Here is a 17,867-nt window from a genome sequence, read left to right on the forward strand (position 1 = left end):
CAACTTATGACTGCTGTGATGACTTCTCCAGCTCCCACTCCCAGGCATGGACTCCAGGCAGCAAGCAGGGAGGGGAGACAGAGAAATGGAAGGGTATCCCCCTTCCCTTTAACAGTGACCCAGAATGGCACACAGCACTGTAGTTCACATGGCCATATATTGCTGCAATGGAGGTGGGAAAATGAAGCCTTTAGTTTCATGGTCATGTCATCAACTAAAACCTTATTACCAAATGAGGCAGGGAAGAATGAATATTAAAATATGTCCAATAGTCTCTGCCACAATTAGTTCTTCACTATTCTGGATAAGTCAAAATAGTTTCTCTGAGTGACCATTTTGTTTGAAAGTTATTCAAAACCTTCGATGACATCATGTTAATATTAGGCTAAAATTTTAAAATAGATAACATCAAGGAATATGAATATATCCTTTGCTGATTTATTAAAATGTCATTTATTAAAATGCCATGTCTTTTCTATTGCCATGAACAGCCTTTAAGAAGATATTAATTCTGAAGAATATAGTATGATTTCCTGGTAATCATAATCGCTCTTATATTTTAAATGTATAAAATGTAAATCAACTTTTCTCCTAAAACTATAAAATCATTTGTCCCCACAAAAGCATTCAACCACAAAATCAAGAACCACCAATAATTTATGGGCCACTCTTTCCAAAACAGTGGTATAAATACTATATCAAGTGTAGAAATACATATTTGGAAAGAAAAAAGGAAAAAAGTAAAGAAAGGAAGAAAAAAAAGCACTTTTACACAAGAAGTTAAAGTACCTGGAATTGACATCTCCATGTCCGAGCTGCCCATGTTGCCCATACCCAAATGTGTAGACATCACCATTTTCCATTAAAACCACTGAAATAAAAATTCAGAGCTTTATTTTTTCATTATATGCATTTTATATTTCTATCACAACTATACTGAAAGCAGTTCAAGTTTCACTATTTAAAATTTGTAGAGCCATTAAGAATAGGCAATAGAAGCAAAGACATTTATATTCAATGAGAAACAGAATATAATTTTAGTTCTGTAAAATATTTTTGTTAAGTTATAAAAACGCATAATGTTTTAAAACATACACTTTAAATTTATAAATGCCATTTAATAACACTAACATTTAATAAAACATTGGTCTGACTCAACTGTTAAGTCTTTTTATAATGAGTGACTACATACAAAATGTTCTCTCATATTTAGGATAATTATATAGGTAGAGGGTCTGAGCTCTGCACAATTATGTACAACATCAGTATGTCTATCAGAACTTTAATATCTGTCAATATCTTACCAAGGGAATATATTGAACATCAAAGAAAGAATTTTTTATTTTTATAAAGGTTGAATAGTACTACTTAAGCTAAATAACCCAAATGCCAATGATTTAGTAGGAATTGAAATACTTTCTATATTTTAAAAAAAGTTTTCTAATTTAAAAATTGATATTTTCTTATAGATATTGAACAATAAAGCCAAAGTAAAATGTATGGTTTTTGCAAATGCTTTAACAGCAGATAAAATTTTACATTTTTAAAATTAATACACTGTACTGGTACAAAATAGTTTTAAAATTATGTTTTAAAAAGCTCTCAATAAAGGAACGGAGAAGGCAATGGCACCCCACTCCAGTACTCTTGCTTGGAAAATCCCATGGACGGAGGAGCCTGGTGGGCTGCGGTCCATGGGGTCGCTAAGAGTCGGACACGACTGAGCGACTTCACTTTCACTTTTCCCTTTCATGCACTGGAGAAGGAAATGGCAACCCACTCCAGTGTTCTTGCCTGGAGAATCCCAGGGATGGCGGAGCCTGGTGGGCTGCCGTCTATGGGGTCGCACAGAGTCGGACACGACTGAAGCGACTTAGCAGCAGCAGCAGCAGCAGCAATAAAGGAATTTGTGGATGCACATTTCCCACTGAACAGTAACAAAGCTTGTGACCAGCTTATAAAAAAAATCAAGAGAATTATAGAGTTTAAAATTATCTTCAGGAATTTCATAACCTTAATTATAAAATCAGTCCATCAGAAGACAGATGAGAAGTCAGATCTCTACACAATCATTCCACAGATTAAAAAGGACTGTCTAATAAATACGCTTTCATATATTTGAGAGACACAAGTGACACACGGTTAACAGGATACATCTGTCCAAACTAAACAAACAGGTTATTCAACACAATTGTAAAAATGCGGTTATACCCTAAAGTTCCAGCTGCTACCTGAGTGGTGAAATCCACAGCTGACTTGTACTGCCCGGAGCTCACAGTCAAATCGCACGGAGCCTGGAGGGTATGTTGTGATTTTGCTTGCATCCTTTTCTCCTCGTTCTCCACTTCCATCTGCAAGTGTTATAATTTGTAATTAAGCCATGACTCATCTTCAAAATAAAATTTTAAATCAGTTTACTATGGAAAAATAAGAGAAAATGTTAAAAGGAACAAGCAAGAAGGATCTGCAGCTGTTAGAAGTGATAGATCAAGAATCTACCTGCAAAGAAGCCAATTTTGAAAATATAACCTATATACTTCTGTTGGCAAAATACTACTAAATCAGTAAAAACACAGATAAGGCCTGGTTACATATAAAGCCTTTTAATCTAATCAGTTATGAGATGTAAATGGGTCACTGAGTTATAGATATAACAAAGTTCTATATGTAAAAATTTATATGGGAAATTTTAGTTTGTATAAAAAGTAACTGCATGCAAAGTCATTTAACAACTGTTTTAAATTTAGTGATATTGTTAGTGCTAGTCATTAAAAAAAAAAAAAAAAATTCTAGCTGACTTGCAAATCACTTAGATTTCCCAAACACAGCTTAGGAAGACTACTCTGTCCACCAGTATTGCTAAACTCAGTTGAACTTTAAAAATTTTATAACGATCAAATAGCTTTATCCAACTATTGTAGTTCAGTGGTTTCCTGTCATTCATTTCATCTGTCCCACCTTGACCCTCAGCCAGTCTGCTTTGTGGTTTTCTTCTGGCCCCAACCACAACTCTCAACCGAACCCTCTGCTTTTATTCCTTCTTTCTTCCCTTCTTCTTAAATTCCCTACCAAAAATTTGCTTTAAGACCCACCCTCCCCCCTGGTTTCTACATTAACTTGAAATATTTTAGCATTTTAACTATAAAATTTAAAAACACATTCCAGAACATAACAACTTTCTTTGGAATGTGTAAATAAGAAAGGTAACTGAACTTTCCTAGTCTAATAGTACAGATGAACTAAAATATGACTTCTATATCATCAAGATTCAAATTCCTTACATGTGGAATAAACGTAAATCTGAAAAGAATTTCAGGTCAACTAGCCTAAGTTAACTGCTTTGTGATATAGTAAATCTAAGTGTGTATAATATGCAGATACACATGTGGATCTACAGACACACATTTTAAGATAATTCTCTATTTTCACTACCCATTTTAGAATACTAAACAGAATAATATCATTTCATGTTCATGTATACTTTCCTTACTCTAGTATTTCTAATCTTTAGTAACATTCAAGGTAAGACAAACTGGCCTAAATTACGAGTTCCATTTCTATAACTAAATGACTTTAGCATTTTAAAAAGCTTTAAACTCTTTATAACACTAGGACAGTAAAACCTCACTAATTCGGAATAACACATGTCCTATATGACTTACTGGAAAGGTCTTAATTACAGAACGTTTAAATAAAAATTCAGTTTTATTACCTTCAAGCAGTACAGATTAAACTAAATGCTACAGTAAATAAAATGTGGTTACCTACGTTATAATTCAAAATAGGCCTATATTACATAAAAATGTACCATAAACATGAAAGTCCTTTAACATACAAGAATTAACTGCTGGACCCAGAGGCTGAAGGCACGCTGAAGGAATCCTTCATTTCTTGAGCCCTTGGTTTGAAAAGCTAGTGATTTTAGACAGGTTTCCCCTTAAAAGTATGGCCCTGAAAATTCAGAGGAAGAAGTTATTTTGAATTTTTACTCAAAAAAAATCACAAATACTGCATCTGAAGTACCATAAATTCTGAATTAGTGAGAGGTTTTACTATAAAAGGATAAAGAATAATGATTCCTCTTTTGCTAAATTATCTAATATAGGTTTGCCAATTAAATCTGCAAGAATGTGTGCTTGTGCATGGGCTAAAAAAAAAAAAAAAAAAATCACATTTAATTTCACTCTATCCAAAATGCAATATACTTTTAGTTCAAAGACTCTTCGTCATGGAAAGACAGTGGAATGGTAAAGTATAAACCAGAGCCTACCCATAAAGTAGTAAGCACCTTCCAAAGACTATTTAAATAAGATGACAGATACATAAAAACTTTACAGCTTTATCTCAACTGGTAAAAATATCTCATTATTAAAACCAACTCTGATTTATCATAGAAGACAAACTGTGTTCATTTAATTGTGCCAGACCTAACTATATGCAATGTCACACTTTAATTTCACTTTCTATAAATGTACTGATGCCTAGTTAAAGCTTTCACCTTTGAATTTGGCATTTTGCCCTCTCTCTTGAATCTAGAGATTAAATATAGATACAAAGCCCACAATAAAGACACAACATCAGGGAAAGAGGGAGGAAAAAGCCTAGTAATTTACTGATTAAAATCACAGCAATTAAATGAGTAGTAATGACTATCATTTAGAAATAAAAAATAATACTAGAAACATTTTGTTCATCTAAACAAAACTTTTATCTATAAAAATAATTTGCCAATTATTATAGATGGTGAAATATTATAAGAAAAAAATAGGGATGAAATTCTTGATCACTAGCAGCAGCAGTGACAGAGGTTTTAATATTTATATCTATATCCAGAATTTTATGTCAGTTAAAAAAATAAGTACATTTCTAATAATTTAGAAATTTACAAAAGTTTATCAAAGCAAAAAGATACCTATACAGTCAAGAGTATAGTGCCAATTCAAAAATTAGCAAGTAAAATTTAGCAAGATTAATCCTGCTCAAATTCATTATTCAGAAAAGTATTAATGAGAAATAAAATAAACCTCAGATTTTTAGGAAAGTTAGGCCTAAATATTCTTATAATTGGCCATTTAGGCACATCTATCTTTTCCCTAACGTGAATGTGCTCATACGTATATCATGTGATATTAAAACTCTGATAGCTGTAAAGTTGTCTCCAAAGTATGGTATATATATATATATATATATATATATACACATTATTTATGCTTATTTGTGTACACACACAGAGGAAAGAAGATTCAGTATCTAAAAGACTCTACCTTTAATTTTAACTTAAATCTATACTTTTTGGCTAATCTTATAAGCATGCATATTGCTGAATGTATCACAGAAACAGTGAGTACTTGGAACAAAATCACTAAAATAAAACAGCAAAGCAGTAGTAATAACAATTTGCTAAGTATCTCTGGCTAAACACTGAAAATTTAAATAGCACAGTAGATATGCTGCACTGAAGCCTAAGAGACTTGGACTGGATTCCTGGCTCTATATACTCATTTGCCAGTTTTATGAAAACTGGATGCTGGATCTTCTCTCTCTTTTAAAAAAATTTTCTTTTTTAATTCTGACATTGGCTCTTTTTAAGTTTTAGTTTTCCCATCTATAAGATAACAACATGGCACATTACATCACAAGGTTCTTGTGAGAAATAAGTGCAATAATGTATGAAAAGTGCTCAGTCCATACTCACTACTGTTGCTCTCCCTAATCAATTCAGTAATCTGATGATATAGATATTGTTATTTCATTTTGCAGTTGGGAAAACCAAGGCTTTAGAGCGGTTAAGTGCCAGCCCAAAATAATAAATAGTAGAACAGCTTTAGAAAGTGATCAAAAATAAGGCTCACGTATTTTACCACCATCAAGTGGCTGACATCTTAAATCTTTTGATAAAATAAACTAATTACACATTTAACAAATCTCAAATTTTGTACCTTTAAGATAATTCTAAAAGAGAAAGCAAAGAATTCAATTTGAAGAATTTAAGCTACTATTCATGGAGAATTTTTATTTCCAAAGAATATATATACATATATATATATATACACACACATATATATCAATTTAATCTTCACATCAACATATTCAGTTTGGAATTATTATTTCTATTTTTGAAATAAGGACACTGAAACCAAAGAGGTTAAGAAATTCATGAATGGCCACACAGTTGTAGTAAATGAAAAACAGGATTAAAACTGAGGCCTAATTCCAAAGGCCATATTTCCATTACACCATACCACTTCTCTACAGAAAACAGGTGTAAAACACAGAGATGATTTTGAGAGTGCCTTCAGATTTTCACATCAGTCACTTCTAGACTATCTCTAGAACAATTCAAATGTTCCTAATTAAGAGTAGTACATTAAAATCTTTTTTTTTTCTATGTAAGGCACTGAATAGCTGAAACAAATGTTAATTCAGATAACTGTTTAAAATATAATCTATAGTTACATTCTTTAAAGACTATATGCTATATGGATTATATGTTATACGTATTGATTCAGTCTTAGACACTACTGGCCTCTGGTCAAAATTCGCCTGAAAATTTGACAGATCCTATGACCTTCTCTGAATTCTCTCCAATCAGCCAGAAGCTTTCCAACTTTCCATCTTAGAACTCACTCCTGTTTACAATAAACCCATAGTTCTTACCCTCCAACCACCCCCACAAAAAAGTCACAGTCTAGAAGATTTAAATCATTATTATCCTACAATTTGTACCACCAACATAATTAAATGTAAGATAGAACACAGCAATTAATACAGTGACTTTCTCAGTGGAAGATAAATAGAGTAAGACACAAGAGAAAAAAAATTTACACAGGAAAAGAAATTCATTAAAAGACTATGACTATATGCAGCAAGAGTAAAAGCAGTGCCTGGCAAGGGGATTAAATGATAGGAACAGCAAATGCAAAGGGAGCAACAAAAAGCAAACCTGTGGGTTTACAGTGAGTGGTAAGTTAATACCTTCCACATAAAATGGGACACCATTTGATAAAATATTACTTACAGTTTAAAGTAATTTTGGTGGTAAAGAAATGAAACTATTTCACTCTATAAAACCATACAATATGATGACTTTTTAAAAAATGGCTCTACCCTGTAATACTACAAAATCAGTCCTTCCAAAGAGGTTGCTACAGTCTCATAAAATAACCCTGTTACAGACAAGATGGAAGTTGAAGAGTTTCTATAGCTAATCAGTGCGACATCATTAAAAGTCTGTTTTAAATTTGTAAACTTGGTCTTCTTTAGCATTTATTTTAAATTCTGGAAAAAATAAAAAAACAAAGATGACTGTCTATAACATACTAACATGGAAAAAGTTTTAAACTGCTTATTGAAACGTAAATAGTGAACCTCAGGTAAAGTATTGGAGAACTCTACTTTCATATAATTGGTGAGAAAAAGACCTGATAAAAGCTTCTCTAATACTGGTATAGCGGAAAATATGAGATCAGAAATTCTGGCAATAACTAAAATAATTTGCATAGCATACCCCAAATAGTATTCCTTACATTTAAATATTAATGGCACTGTTAAGAGCATCCAGTAAATAAAACAATCACAAATTTTACTATGGTTAATCACATTAGATTTAAACAATCTCAATTTTTATTCCTGCAGAATATAATTTGAATAGTTCTCTATTTGTGGTTTTACTAAAAACAGGGGTTTGTTTTGTTTTGCATTTTTGCCTTGAGTGACAAACTGACAGACTGAAACAGGCAAATAAAAATAAAATTCATTACAATATATTGCATGTGAAAGTTTAAAAATAAAATTAGTCTATAACAGTTCTGTAGCCCTCCCCCTAAAAAGAGAAAATATTAGTTAGATTAACTTGCACAGAACATGTGTTTTTAAAATCTTCTGCTCTACTTTGCAGGGCAGGCATTTAAGAAAATATTAAGTCTAAGTTATACTACTCCAAGAGTGGCTGGTCACATGTCAGGATTCAAGGCAGAATTTATACATAAATTTGTAAGTTCCCTGCATTAAATTCTTTCCTGATATTAGTTGACCCATAATTTCTTATTTAAAAAATTCCTGCTTTAGGAATATTTTTAATTAATATAGAACTCAGATCTCAAAGAATTATATGGCAAGATATTCCCACTCAAGATTTGTTGAGACCTATGATAGTTTCTGAGGACTAGCATAGGTCTACCCTTTATTGACATCTATCACTTTTAAACCTCAAATATTAAATAAATAATGTGTATTATAAATATAAACTTCTATATTAAAACAAAGGAAGCACCATAGAGGTTAACTCATTATCACTTAATACACTGAATTTAGCAATTGTTAATTCTGAAGCAAATGAACAGCATTAAGAAAAGAAAAAAGGATTGCAAAATGCCAGATGACAGTCATCTAAGAGCAGATAATTAAGTATATAAAATAGAGAGCCGTAATTATTTTTTCCACCTTTCCTTAACCTTAGGAAATTTGGAAAGAAATGGAAAAGAAAAAGATACATTGTAAAATGTCTTCTTTTTATTAAAGTTAACAAAAAAAATACAGTAAAATAAGATTGACAGTCATTGACAAACAGTACACTTTCAGCATGTTCTTTCTCCTCAGGCTATATAACAATGATAGAAGCAAAGTAGAAGAATTAGGTTTGTGCATTTTTCCAGAGACAATATTCAAATAAGTGGAAGAAGTTGGGAAAGCATCCCACCTAGTTGAGAAGGAAGACCAAATACCTTTGTGCTTGTCCCGCTTATGCTTTAGCTGTGCTGGATGGGATCTGAGTCTGGCTAGAGCCTGTTCTCGGTGGTTCATAAAAATAGGACCAGCAAATACAAGGGGGCCTGAGGAGAAACATTTTGTATGTGCATAGAAAAGCTCACAAAATAAAAACACTACAATGAACAAAAGTAATTCAAACAAAAAAGCATGGAAATCAAAGTTTGGGACATTATACTTTTCTCCCAAGCCCCCTCCATTAACTTCCCGCTCCCAACCATAACCTATTCACCATTCCACACATGTTTTAGCATCTTAAATATAGTTAATAAACTACAAATTCTAATCTTTTATACTTATAATATTACTAGGTAGTTACTAATAGTCTCAAATAGATAATCAGAAAGTTCAAACTGAATAAATCAAATTTTCCTGTAAATCTTTTAACATAACATATATTCACACTTAGTAAACCATATATTCATTAAAAATATATTTTCTTTTAAAATACCAAAAACCAACTCAGTCTTAAATTAATGATTAAAGTTTAACAAGGTCTTCAAGATTTAATATCCATGTTAACCTTGATATAAAACCAAGAGATTATTAATTTATCTACATTTTGTCAAAGAAAGCAGGTCGTCAAAAACAAAAAATTCTTATGATCTGAGATACACATATTTATATACATACACATTTATATCACAAATATATATGCATACATACATACACACATACATACATGTATATATATATATGTAAAATCACTGTTTTATAAAGACAGTATTTTGTACGCTGTATTTTATTCTCTAAGAAGATAAATCTAACTTTATGTATGATTTCTGTAACCACATACACAAAATCAAACACAAGGATAAGCTCAATTTCACACAGATGATAAAGAAGGGAATCTAAACCCAGTTACATTTTTGAAACATTAATCATTCTCTCATAAAATAATGTCTTTCAGAAGCCCCTCTGAGTACATAACACTATACATAAATATGTACTGACAAAGATTACAGTCATTTCTACTTATATAATATATAGGAAAAAATTCATAGCCAAATTAATTTCAATAAAATTCAAAAACTGTTTTCCCCATTACTGTTTAGCTTGAAAATAAAACTTTATACCTTAAAATTTTAGTTCTTTTTTTATAGAACAGAACTACAGTTTCCTTGAGTTTTAGCAATATCAAAAATGCTTACAAATTTCAAAATAGTAAATTTGACAGTTAAGGAGTTACCAGTATTTGAAAAGGAAATTGACAGTATATACACACTGAACATTTTAAATTAAGTTTCTTTGTTATTCTCTATAGATCTTTAGCTATAACTAATTTTTCTAACAAGGGGACAAAGTTAAATTATTGCTCTGTAATAAACTTTGAAAAATGTCATGTTAAATACCAAAATACCCTGCATTAAACATTAAAAATGGGTAGAAAAAATATATTTTAATTATGTCTCTAGATACAGGAAAAAACATAAGCAGCATCAATGCTATGAAACACCAAGAATAATATAGCCTATGATTACTACAGATAGAAATATGCTAATTTAATGTTAATAGAAGAGTTAAATATTATTTTCCAGTAACACAGTATCAATCATTTTCAAACTAAGATTATATAAACTAAGCTTCATCTTTAAAATGTAACAAAATGAGACACATTTCAAATATGAACACATTCTTATCCATTTGCCCTATTTTCCAATTGATTTACTACAGCAGATAATATAAATCACTCTAAAAAGTATATAAGACACTTTCTAACTACACAAAAGAATTGCAAATATTAAAATAACAATAATATTAAGCTGTATTACCATTTTCTAATTCCTATGGTCTGCCTGAGATATTATTTCTTTCAGAAAAACATTATACCCATAATATTCATAGCTCTTTAGTGTCTCATAAATTCAAACTTTTTAGAGACCTTTCTGTATATAAACACAGAAGGCCTAAACACACAGAAAGTACACCATTCAAACTCAACTTAAGTTACCATTTATACTATCAGGTTACCAGGTTCTAAAATACTCTGTATCCCATGGATTAAAATAATTTTTCTTACATAATTAAGTCACTCATTTATTCACCAAACATTTTTTATTATCTTCAATGTCATAGATGCTGGGTATCACAGATATAATGACAAAGACACAGATTTCATTCAAATTCAGTCCACCAGGGAAGACAGAATGACAACAAAGAATTGCAATATGTTCTGATAAATGTTATAAAGGAAATCTGTACACACTATTTCTTGAAGGATGAAAAGTAATCAAATCAACTTGGGTGAATTAAAGAAGTTTCAAAGAATGAGAAAAGGTTTGCCAAGAGAGAAAGAAGAGAAGAGAGACCATTCCAGGTAAAAGGAATAGGATTTATAAAAGCAGGAAGACATAAACAATGTTACCATATGGTCATTAAAAAAAAACATAGCTGAAATGGATGGAGTATAAGGTTATCAGGCAGAGAGTAGTAGGAAATGAGTTTGAAGATGAATATACAAAAGAGGTAATTAATGTCTTTTGATACTATTAAGCCTCACTGCAGAGAGTGATGAGAAGTCCATGAAATGTTTTCAATTAGCTGACAAAGACATATTAAATAACCAATTTCAGGCACAGGTCCTAGGAACACTTGGACAAATATGATGACACCATCTTCGACTCAGGAAGCTTACAGTCTGTTGACTGAGAAAGAGTTTACACAAAACTCAAGAAGAAATTATTCCAGTGTGCTAAGAGAAAACTGAGCATACTGGAGGGGCAGCTAGCAAATCTTGAGGGTGGGGAAGTAAGGCGTTCTCCTTCAGAAGGAGTTCCCTTCCCTTCAGAAAGGAACTGAAGGAGTTCCCTTCAGAATAATACATTTCAAGAACCTAAGATTATTACTATCTTTTGGGCCAGTAATTATATATCCAGAAATCTGTCCTAAGGAAAACTGAAAATTTTTTTAAAGATTTCAGCTCAAAAATGTTAATAACATAATTATAACAAAACATTTAAAACAATCCAAAAAGAAGAACAGTTAATAAAAAACTATGGTATCTTCTCTCAGTGGAAAAATATTATGCCATTAAAACAATATTTATGAAGAAAAAAAGTGCTTGTGTTATTTAAATTAGCAATGACAAAACATCATTCATCAACATTTTACAAAAATTAAAAATAATACAAGGCAGATGGTGCTAGAGGAAAACACCACTCATATTAGTCTTGAGAAGATAAATTCCTATAACACTTAAAAAATAATTTGAAATACATGTTAAAATTTAAAACATGCACACTCTCTGACCCACATATTCTATCTCTGGGAAGCTCTACTATATAAATAAAACTTCCACTACAGATGGCTACAAGTTAAAGAATATTTATTATAAAAAGAAAAGAATATTTATTATAGCAAAATCCACAAAAAGCTGAAAATAATCTTAATGACCATCAATAAAATAATAGTTGAATAATCTGTGGTATAGTCAGATTATGAAATGTTATGTAGCTATTAAACAGAATGTGGCAGGTCCATACTCACTGATACAGTACATGTTCATGCTGTATTGTAAAGTGGGAAAAAGATGCTGCAAACAACTGTATATTTAATACAGTATCACTTCTGTAAATAAACTGCTTAAACTTTTACGTAAGTGTTGATATCTGCACATGACTCTATTTCAATGGAGTAGGATACAGAAATATATCTAGTAGGCTAAACCTCATTTGCTTCGTAAAAGAGAATGGGAAGGCAAGGGAAAGAACTGCTAGAAAATTGTTAAAATGTGTATACCAAAACATTAAGCAAATACATAAAATAAAATTCAGCCAGTGATTATAATTGGATGTGTATAAAACCTGACTAGAAGATCACAAAGAAATAAAGTAATAATATAGTTAAAGGATATGTTTTTAGAAAACCTTTAATCTAAATTCCTGTAATACTTTAATATGGCATTGCAATAAGGCATAGAAAAATTTATGTTGCAATCATTAAGGGGAAAACACAGCACACCAATATACATCACAGTATGAAATGATATCAAATATCTAAACAAAAAAATATATATATAGAAAAACTTCAAGAAGTATACCAATATTCTAAAGCAGTTTTCTTTGAATGAAAATTTACACTGATATTTTTTCTTACTCGTTTTCTAGGTGTGTCATAAAATACTTTGATTTAAAAAGGGACTTTCATGTGTCTAGTATTAGATCGGCTGATACTGGATTCAATAGGTCAGATCAAGAAAACAATGGCTTTTGAGGCTTAAAAGTCAATAGCAATAACTTCTCAATCCCCCTGAAACTGGAGAGACTATAACACATTTATTTTTACATTCTAATTTGTAAGTATGGGAAATTGATTTTTTCCCTTATCAAAATGGAATCACTTTATTTTATGGAAGATGTAGTGGGTTTTGTTAATAATAATCAAAATTTTTGTGATGAGCATCCCAAGGTTGCAAGGAAAGCAACCAAGTAGAAGCCAGAGAAGGAAAAGAATCAAATCCAAAGAGAACAGAAGTTTAGTAAATAGCCCAGCACCATCACTAGCATCCTCATCATCACCATCATTACCACCATCAAATGTTTACCTAGGGCTCAGTATATATGTCAGGTATTTTCATGCATATCACTTAATCCTCATCCTTACTTAAGTTGCAATTCTCATTTTAAAGGTAAGGAAACTGAGATTCAGAGTGGTTATACTCCAAGTAAAAGTTAAGAAGCCAAGATATGAACCAAAGTCTAACTTCAGAACCCATACTTTCAACTACCATGCAATATAGCTAGGCTAATTATAAAACATATTACTCAAATGAGACTCTCTACTGGGAGCAAAAGAGGGCACTGTGAGTAATATGTCCAGACCATACGCATAAAACAGGACTGTCCCAGGCAAATGGGAGGCATAAAATGGGACTGTCCCAGGCAAAGGACGTAACACGTTTATCAACAGTTTACAATTATGAAACTTTGATTTGACATTTGGCAGCGGGGAAGAAAGAAGGAAAGGTAGACAGCATTATTTGAGCATAGCTTTCCTTACAACAGAGTGCTGAGAAGGAATGTAAAGACAAGAGCACTGATATAATCACCCAGGAGACCTGATGACTTAAGAGTTCTACTAAAAATCAAACTGAACAAGCACTCCACTTGTTAAACAAGTCTCAGAGACTTATATATCAATCAACTCTGTCTCATCTAAAACACAAACTCAAAATTATCACAAACACCACTGGAATAAAATCCGTAAATGAATACTATCAGTACCTAAGAATATATATGTAAGAAAAGTATTACCTGGAAGAATAATAGCATAAAAACAATTAAAGACAAAGTTCCAACTTTATCAAAAAAGTAGTGACCACACTGCTTTTGGGGGTTTCAAAAGAAGAGAACAGAAGAGCAACAGAATAGCAGAATAGCAACAGAAGAGTTGGTATCATAAACAGTAGCTAAATCACACCAACAGGCCTGAGGTTGATGAGTAAGGCTTTAATACTAGAGCTAGGGCCAAAATTTTTGATCAATTTCAAAACAGCTAACAAAAACTTGGTAAACAGGATGAGATAAAGAAATCAAGTAAAATAATTTAACTTAATCTAATCCCAAAAGCCTGAAATTTAAACAGGTAAAGCCAACTACTAACATGCCTAATTACCAACAGACTGCTTTTAGTTATCTAAAAAGCATCAAGCAGAAGCCAAGGTGGGGGCGGTGGTGGCGCGGGCTGCTAACAACTATATATGTGTGGCAGTTGGAACACTAAAAATTTATTTGACGTTCCTGTTCCTCATGAAGACAAAACAAGACTAACAACCCTCACTAGCAATGTGCCAAACAGGAATTCTAGAATGCTGTGCATGTGACTCAAATCTGTATTGAAGACCCTCAGGCAGAAGGCATGAGGCCCAGGTGATTCTGCGGGTGAAGGTCCATGGAACAAATTTTGAACATTACTGCCCTAGAGTAGCGGTTCTCATACTCTGGCACCCTCAGAATCACCTGGAAAGCTTGTTAAAGCACAAATACAATAATCTACTTTCCATAAATATTTAATAAAGGAGTTTTTTTAAACTTGAAAGGGTTAGAGTGTATGTTTTAAAGGTCCGTGATACATTTTAAAATATATGCAAAAGAATATTCTGCAATCACAAAGTTTTGTTGAATAACCAGTACATAATCAATGTTCTTTTATTGCTTCTGATATACAGAAATATACTGTACCAAGAGAATATCTTTTGACAGAGGAGGGTAAAAAATTACTAAGATACACATTAGGCAAGTAATTAAATGTCATCATAAGGATTTGATCATAGGAAAGTGAGGGTTTTGTAGGTGATTTTGTATGATTCAACCTAACATCTCCAAAAAAAAGGAAAGAAAAAACAGGTGGTAAATCCATCACTGATACTTAAGCTTGATTAAATCACACTATGAATATAAAAGGAATTATTACTTAATTACCATGCATCAGAACTTAAATTTTACCACATTCTCTACAAAACATTTAATATGCAATTTTCCCATACATTTATAATAATGTAAATAACAGCATATATTTACATAAGTCTCATTAAAATATCATTTGAAGGCAATGACTTTATGTAAAAAAAAGCCAAACTAACAGCAAATATTCACTGTATCAATTTCTCAACATTGCTTATTAGACACTATAAAGAACAATTTTCAAGTTCTAAGCAGATGTTTTATGATCTGAATTTTTATTAAAAAGAATTTACTATGTGTGCTACACATTTTATACTTACTCCCTTTTATATTATAAAAACGGAATGCCTAAAAAGTTTGTAATGATGGTTCAATGAGTAAAAGGTTTTATCTCCTGTATCAAATATCATGCCATTCTAATAAATATTAAAATAGACAATATCACTAAATATTTCTAATTAAGATTTTACCCAGCAGAGAAGTAAAATCACAGACCTTTGTAACAATATGTCTTAATTCCACAAAGAAAAGAATCTATTGGACAACAATAACTTTAGTAATACTTATATTTACCTCTGCTTGTTGGATATATACTAAAATATTTATAATCACTGTTAAAAATATTTTTCAGGCTGAGAGATGGTCAGGAACAATAGGGAAAAATAAATAATATATCTATCTTTGCAATTAAAACCTGCAGACCCTCAAACTTACCCTTCTTGTACATAACCAGAATAAGCTGTTTTCCAGAAAGACACATAAAAGTGTAATTATGCACTAAACTGGAAGGAAGAGTGGTAAGACCATGTTCAAATGATTATGACTATAAATGTGTAAGAAAGCAGAACTTAAAATACTAAACTAATTTGGCATTCATAGTTAAGTAGATGCGTCTAAATATGGGTGAAGGAGAGTTCCTAGAATTTGTTTTTTTTAAAAGTTGCCATTGATAATAGTTTTTAATGCTTGTCATATGGCACAATTCTTAACATGGCTGACTTACGCCATAGACACACTACTAAAATAAATGTATGTATTAGCACAATTGTAAATACCTGGAATATTTTCACATTACTTTCATAAGTTACTAGAATGTCACTAATTTTAATTTCTTACCAAATCAGCCTATTTTATAAACTTCTAAGTGGTCTCAGTGTAAGAAAGTAGATTTTCATACATATTTTTCTCTGCAACTACATCTTACCTCTTCCTTCATCTAATCTGTGTCTCCTGATTACACGCTGCCGTTTTTCTTCTTGGCGTAACTGAAGGTGTTCTTCAATGTTAACCCCGGGCACTGGGACAGCTGGATGATGACAATCAATCAATTAGTTTTATAATAGATATGACAGAACTAAATGAAATTCAAGAGAATAAGCTAACAAAAACATTGTCTAAAACACAAATGATTTTTACTGCAAGAATTTTAGCAAAAAAACAACTCATCCCTTAATCAATGATCAACTGTCAGTTACCAAACAAGCAGTATCACATAATCAACTATTACCTTAGCTTTTTAACATGTCTACAAGGAATTGTTTAAACTATCAGAATTACTACCTAACAGAAGATCTAAAGGTATCATCTCTTTCACTGCGTCAAGAATTCCTCTTTGTCTTGCCTCTTGACCATCCAATTCTCTCGCGCAAGCCTTGCAACATCCACATACAGCACAGCCAGATTCCCCAGAACCACAACCACAGATCCTAAAAACAAATAAATTAATTATTAGCTGGAGTCCTTCTCTTTCCTTAAAACTCTGTAACATCTTTTCTGCAGTTTTAAGATTAGCTTAAATGAGTCCGCAATGCAATCACCCTTTCAGAAGACCAGACTTTGTCAATTTTAAAGAAAAGGTATGAATAGATGAATAATTAAAATAGAAGTCTGAGAAAATAGGTTGTGATATATAAGGGAATATAATAAATGATAAATCTGGTAGCCAATTCAAATGTAATGACTGTACAATTGACTACATAATCTGTAAGAAAATAAAGTTGGATATCTACCCCACATCAAAACCATTTCTATTGACATTAAAATCTAAGGAAATAAAACAGGTTTTAGAAGAATATTTAAGGTATCATATAATCAACTAGAAATTGAGACACCTTTCTAGTCTAGATAGAAAATTCAACAATTTCAAAAACTACATATTTGCATATAAAAAATGTTAAGTGCTTCTGAATTATAGAATATAGGCTAATTTAGCTAAATGATCATCAGTAAATTGGGAAACACTATTTGCAGAGAAAACAGAAAATGGTTAACACTAAGAATATTCAGAGAACACCTTCCAATTGTTAACACAGGCAAAGATTTTAAAGAAAAAACTCAGAGAAGAGTATATTTTAAAAGCCAGGAAAAATGTGAGTCATGGAAATATAAATGAAAATAATGATGTGATATCACTTTACATCCACTGAGCTGACAATATTAAAGAATTGTATGAGCCACTATGGCAGTATTTCAAAAGTGTGCCTTTTGCTATTAGTGAAAACAGAAACCATTCATCTTTTTAAAAAAATAACCAGCAAGGTAACCAGAATTGAAAGAGACACATGAACCCCAATGCTCATTGCAGCACTGTTTACAACAGCCAGGACATGGAAGCAACCTAGATGCCCATCGGCAGACGAATAGATAAGGAAGTTGTGGTACACATCACAATGGACTATTACTCAGCTATAAAAAAGAATG

The 17,867-nt window shown here is 31.6% G+C and overlaps 1 protein-coding gene across 9 annotated transcripts in view; it reads right to left on the minus strand.

Annotated features, from left to right (window-relative positions):
* The window catches only part of MYCBP2 (MYC binding protein 2), a 256,043-nt gene that overhangs the window by 152,958 nt on the left and 85,218 nt on the right, over nt 1-17,867 (minus strand). For all 9 annotated transcript variants that reach the window (XM_081550023.1, XM_081550022.1, XM_081550021.1 and 6 more), the window contains exons 16-20: nt 16,728-16,873; nt 16,372-16,473; nt 8,724-8,831; nt 2,232-2,351; nt 790-871 (exon numbers count right to left, since the gene is read on the minus strand). In XM_081550023.1, coding sequence (XP_081406149.1) covers nt 790-871; nt 2,232-2,351; nt 8,724-8,831; nt 16,372-16,473; nt 16,728-16,873 — 558 coding nt within the window. The remainder of the gene's footprint in view (nt 1-789; nt 872-2,231; nt 2,352-8,723; nt 8,832-16,371; nt 16,474-16,727; nt 16,874-17,867) is intronic.

Source organism: Giraffa tippelskirchi, chromosome 12, assembly GCF_054371585.1.
Source record: "Giraffa tippelskirchi isolate mGirTip1 chromosome 12, T2T-mGirTip1v1.2.pri, whole genome shotgun sequence".
NCBI lineage: Eukaryota > Metazoa > Chordata > Mammalia > Artiodactyla > Giraffidae > Giraffa > Giraffa tippelskirchi.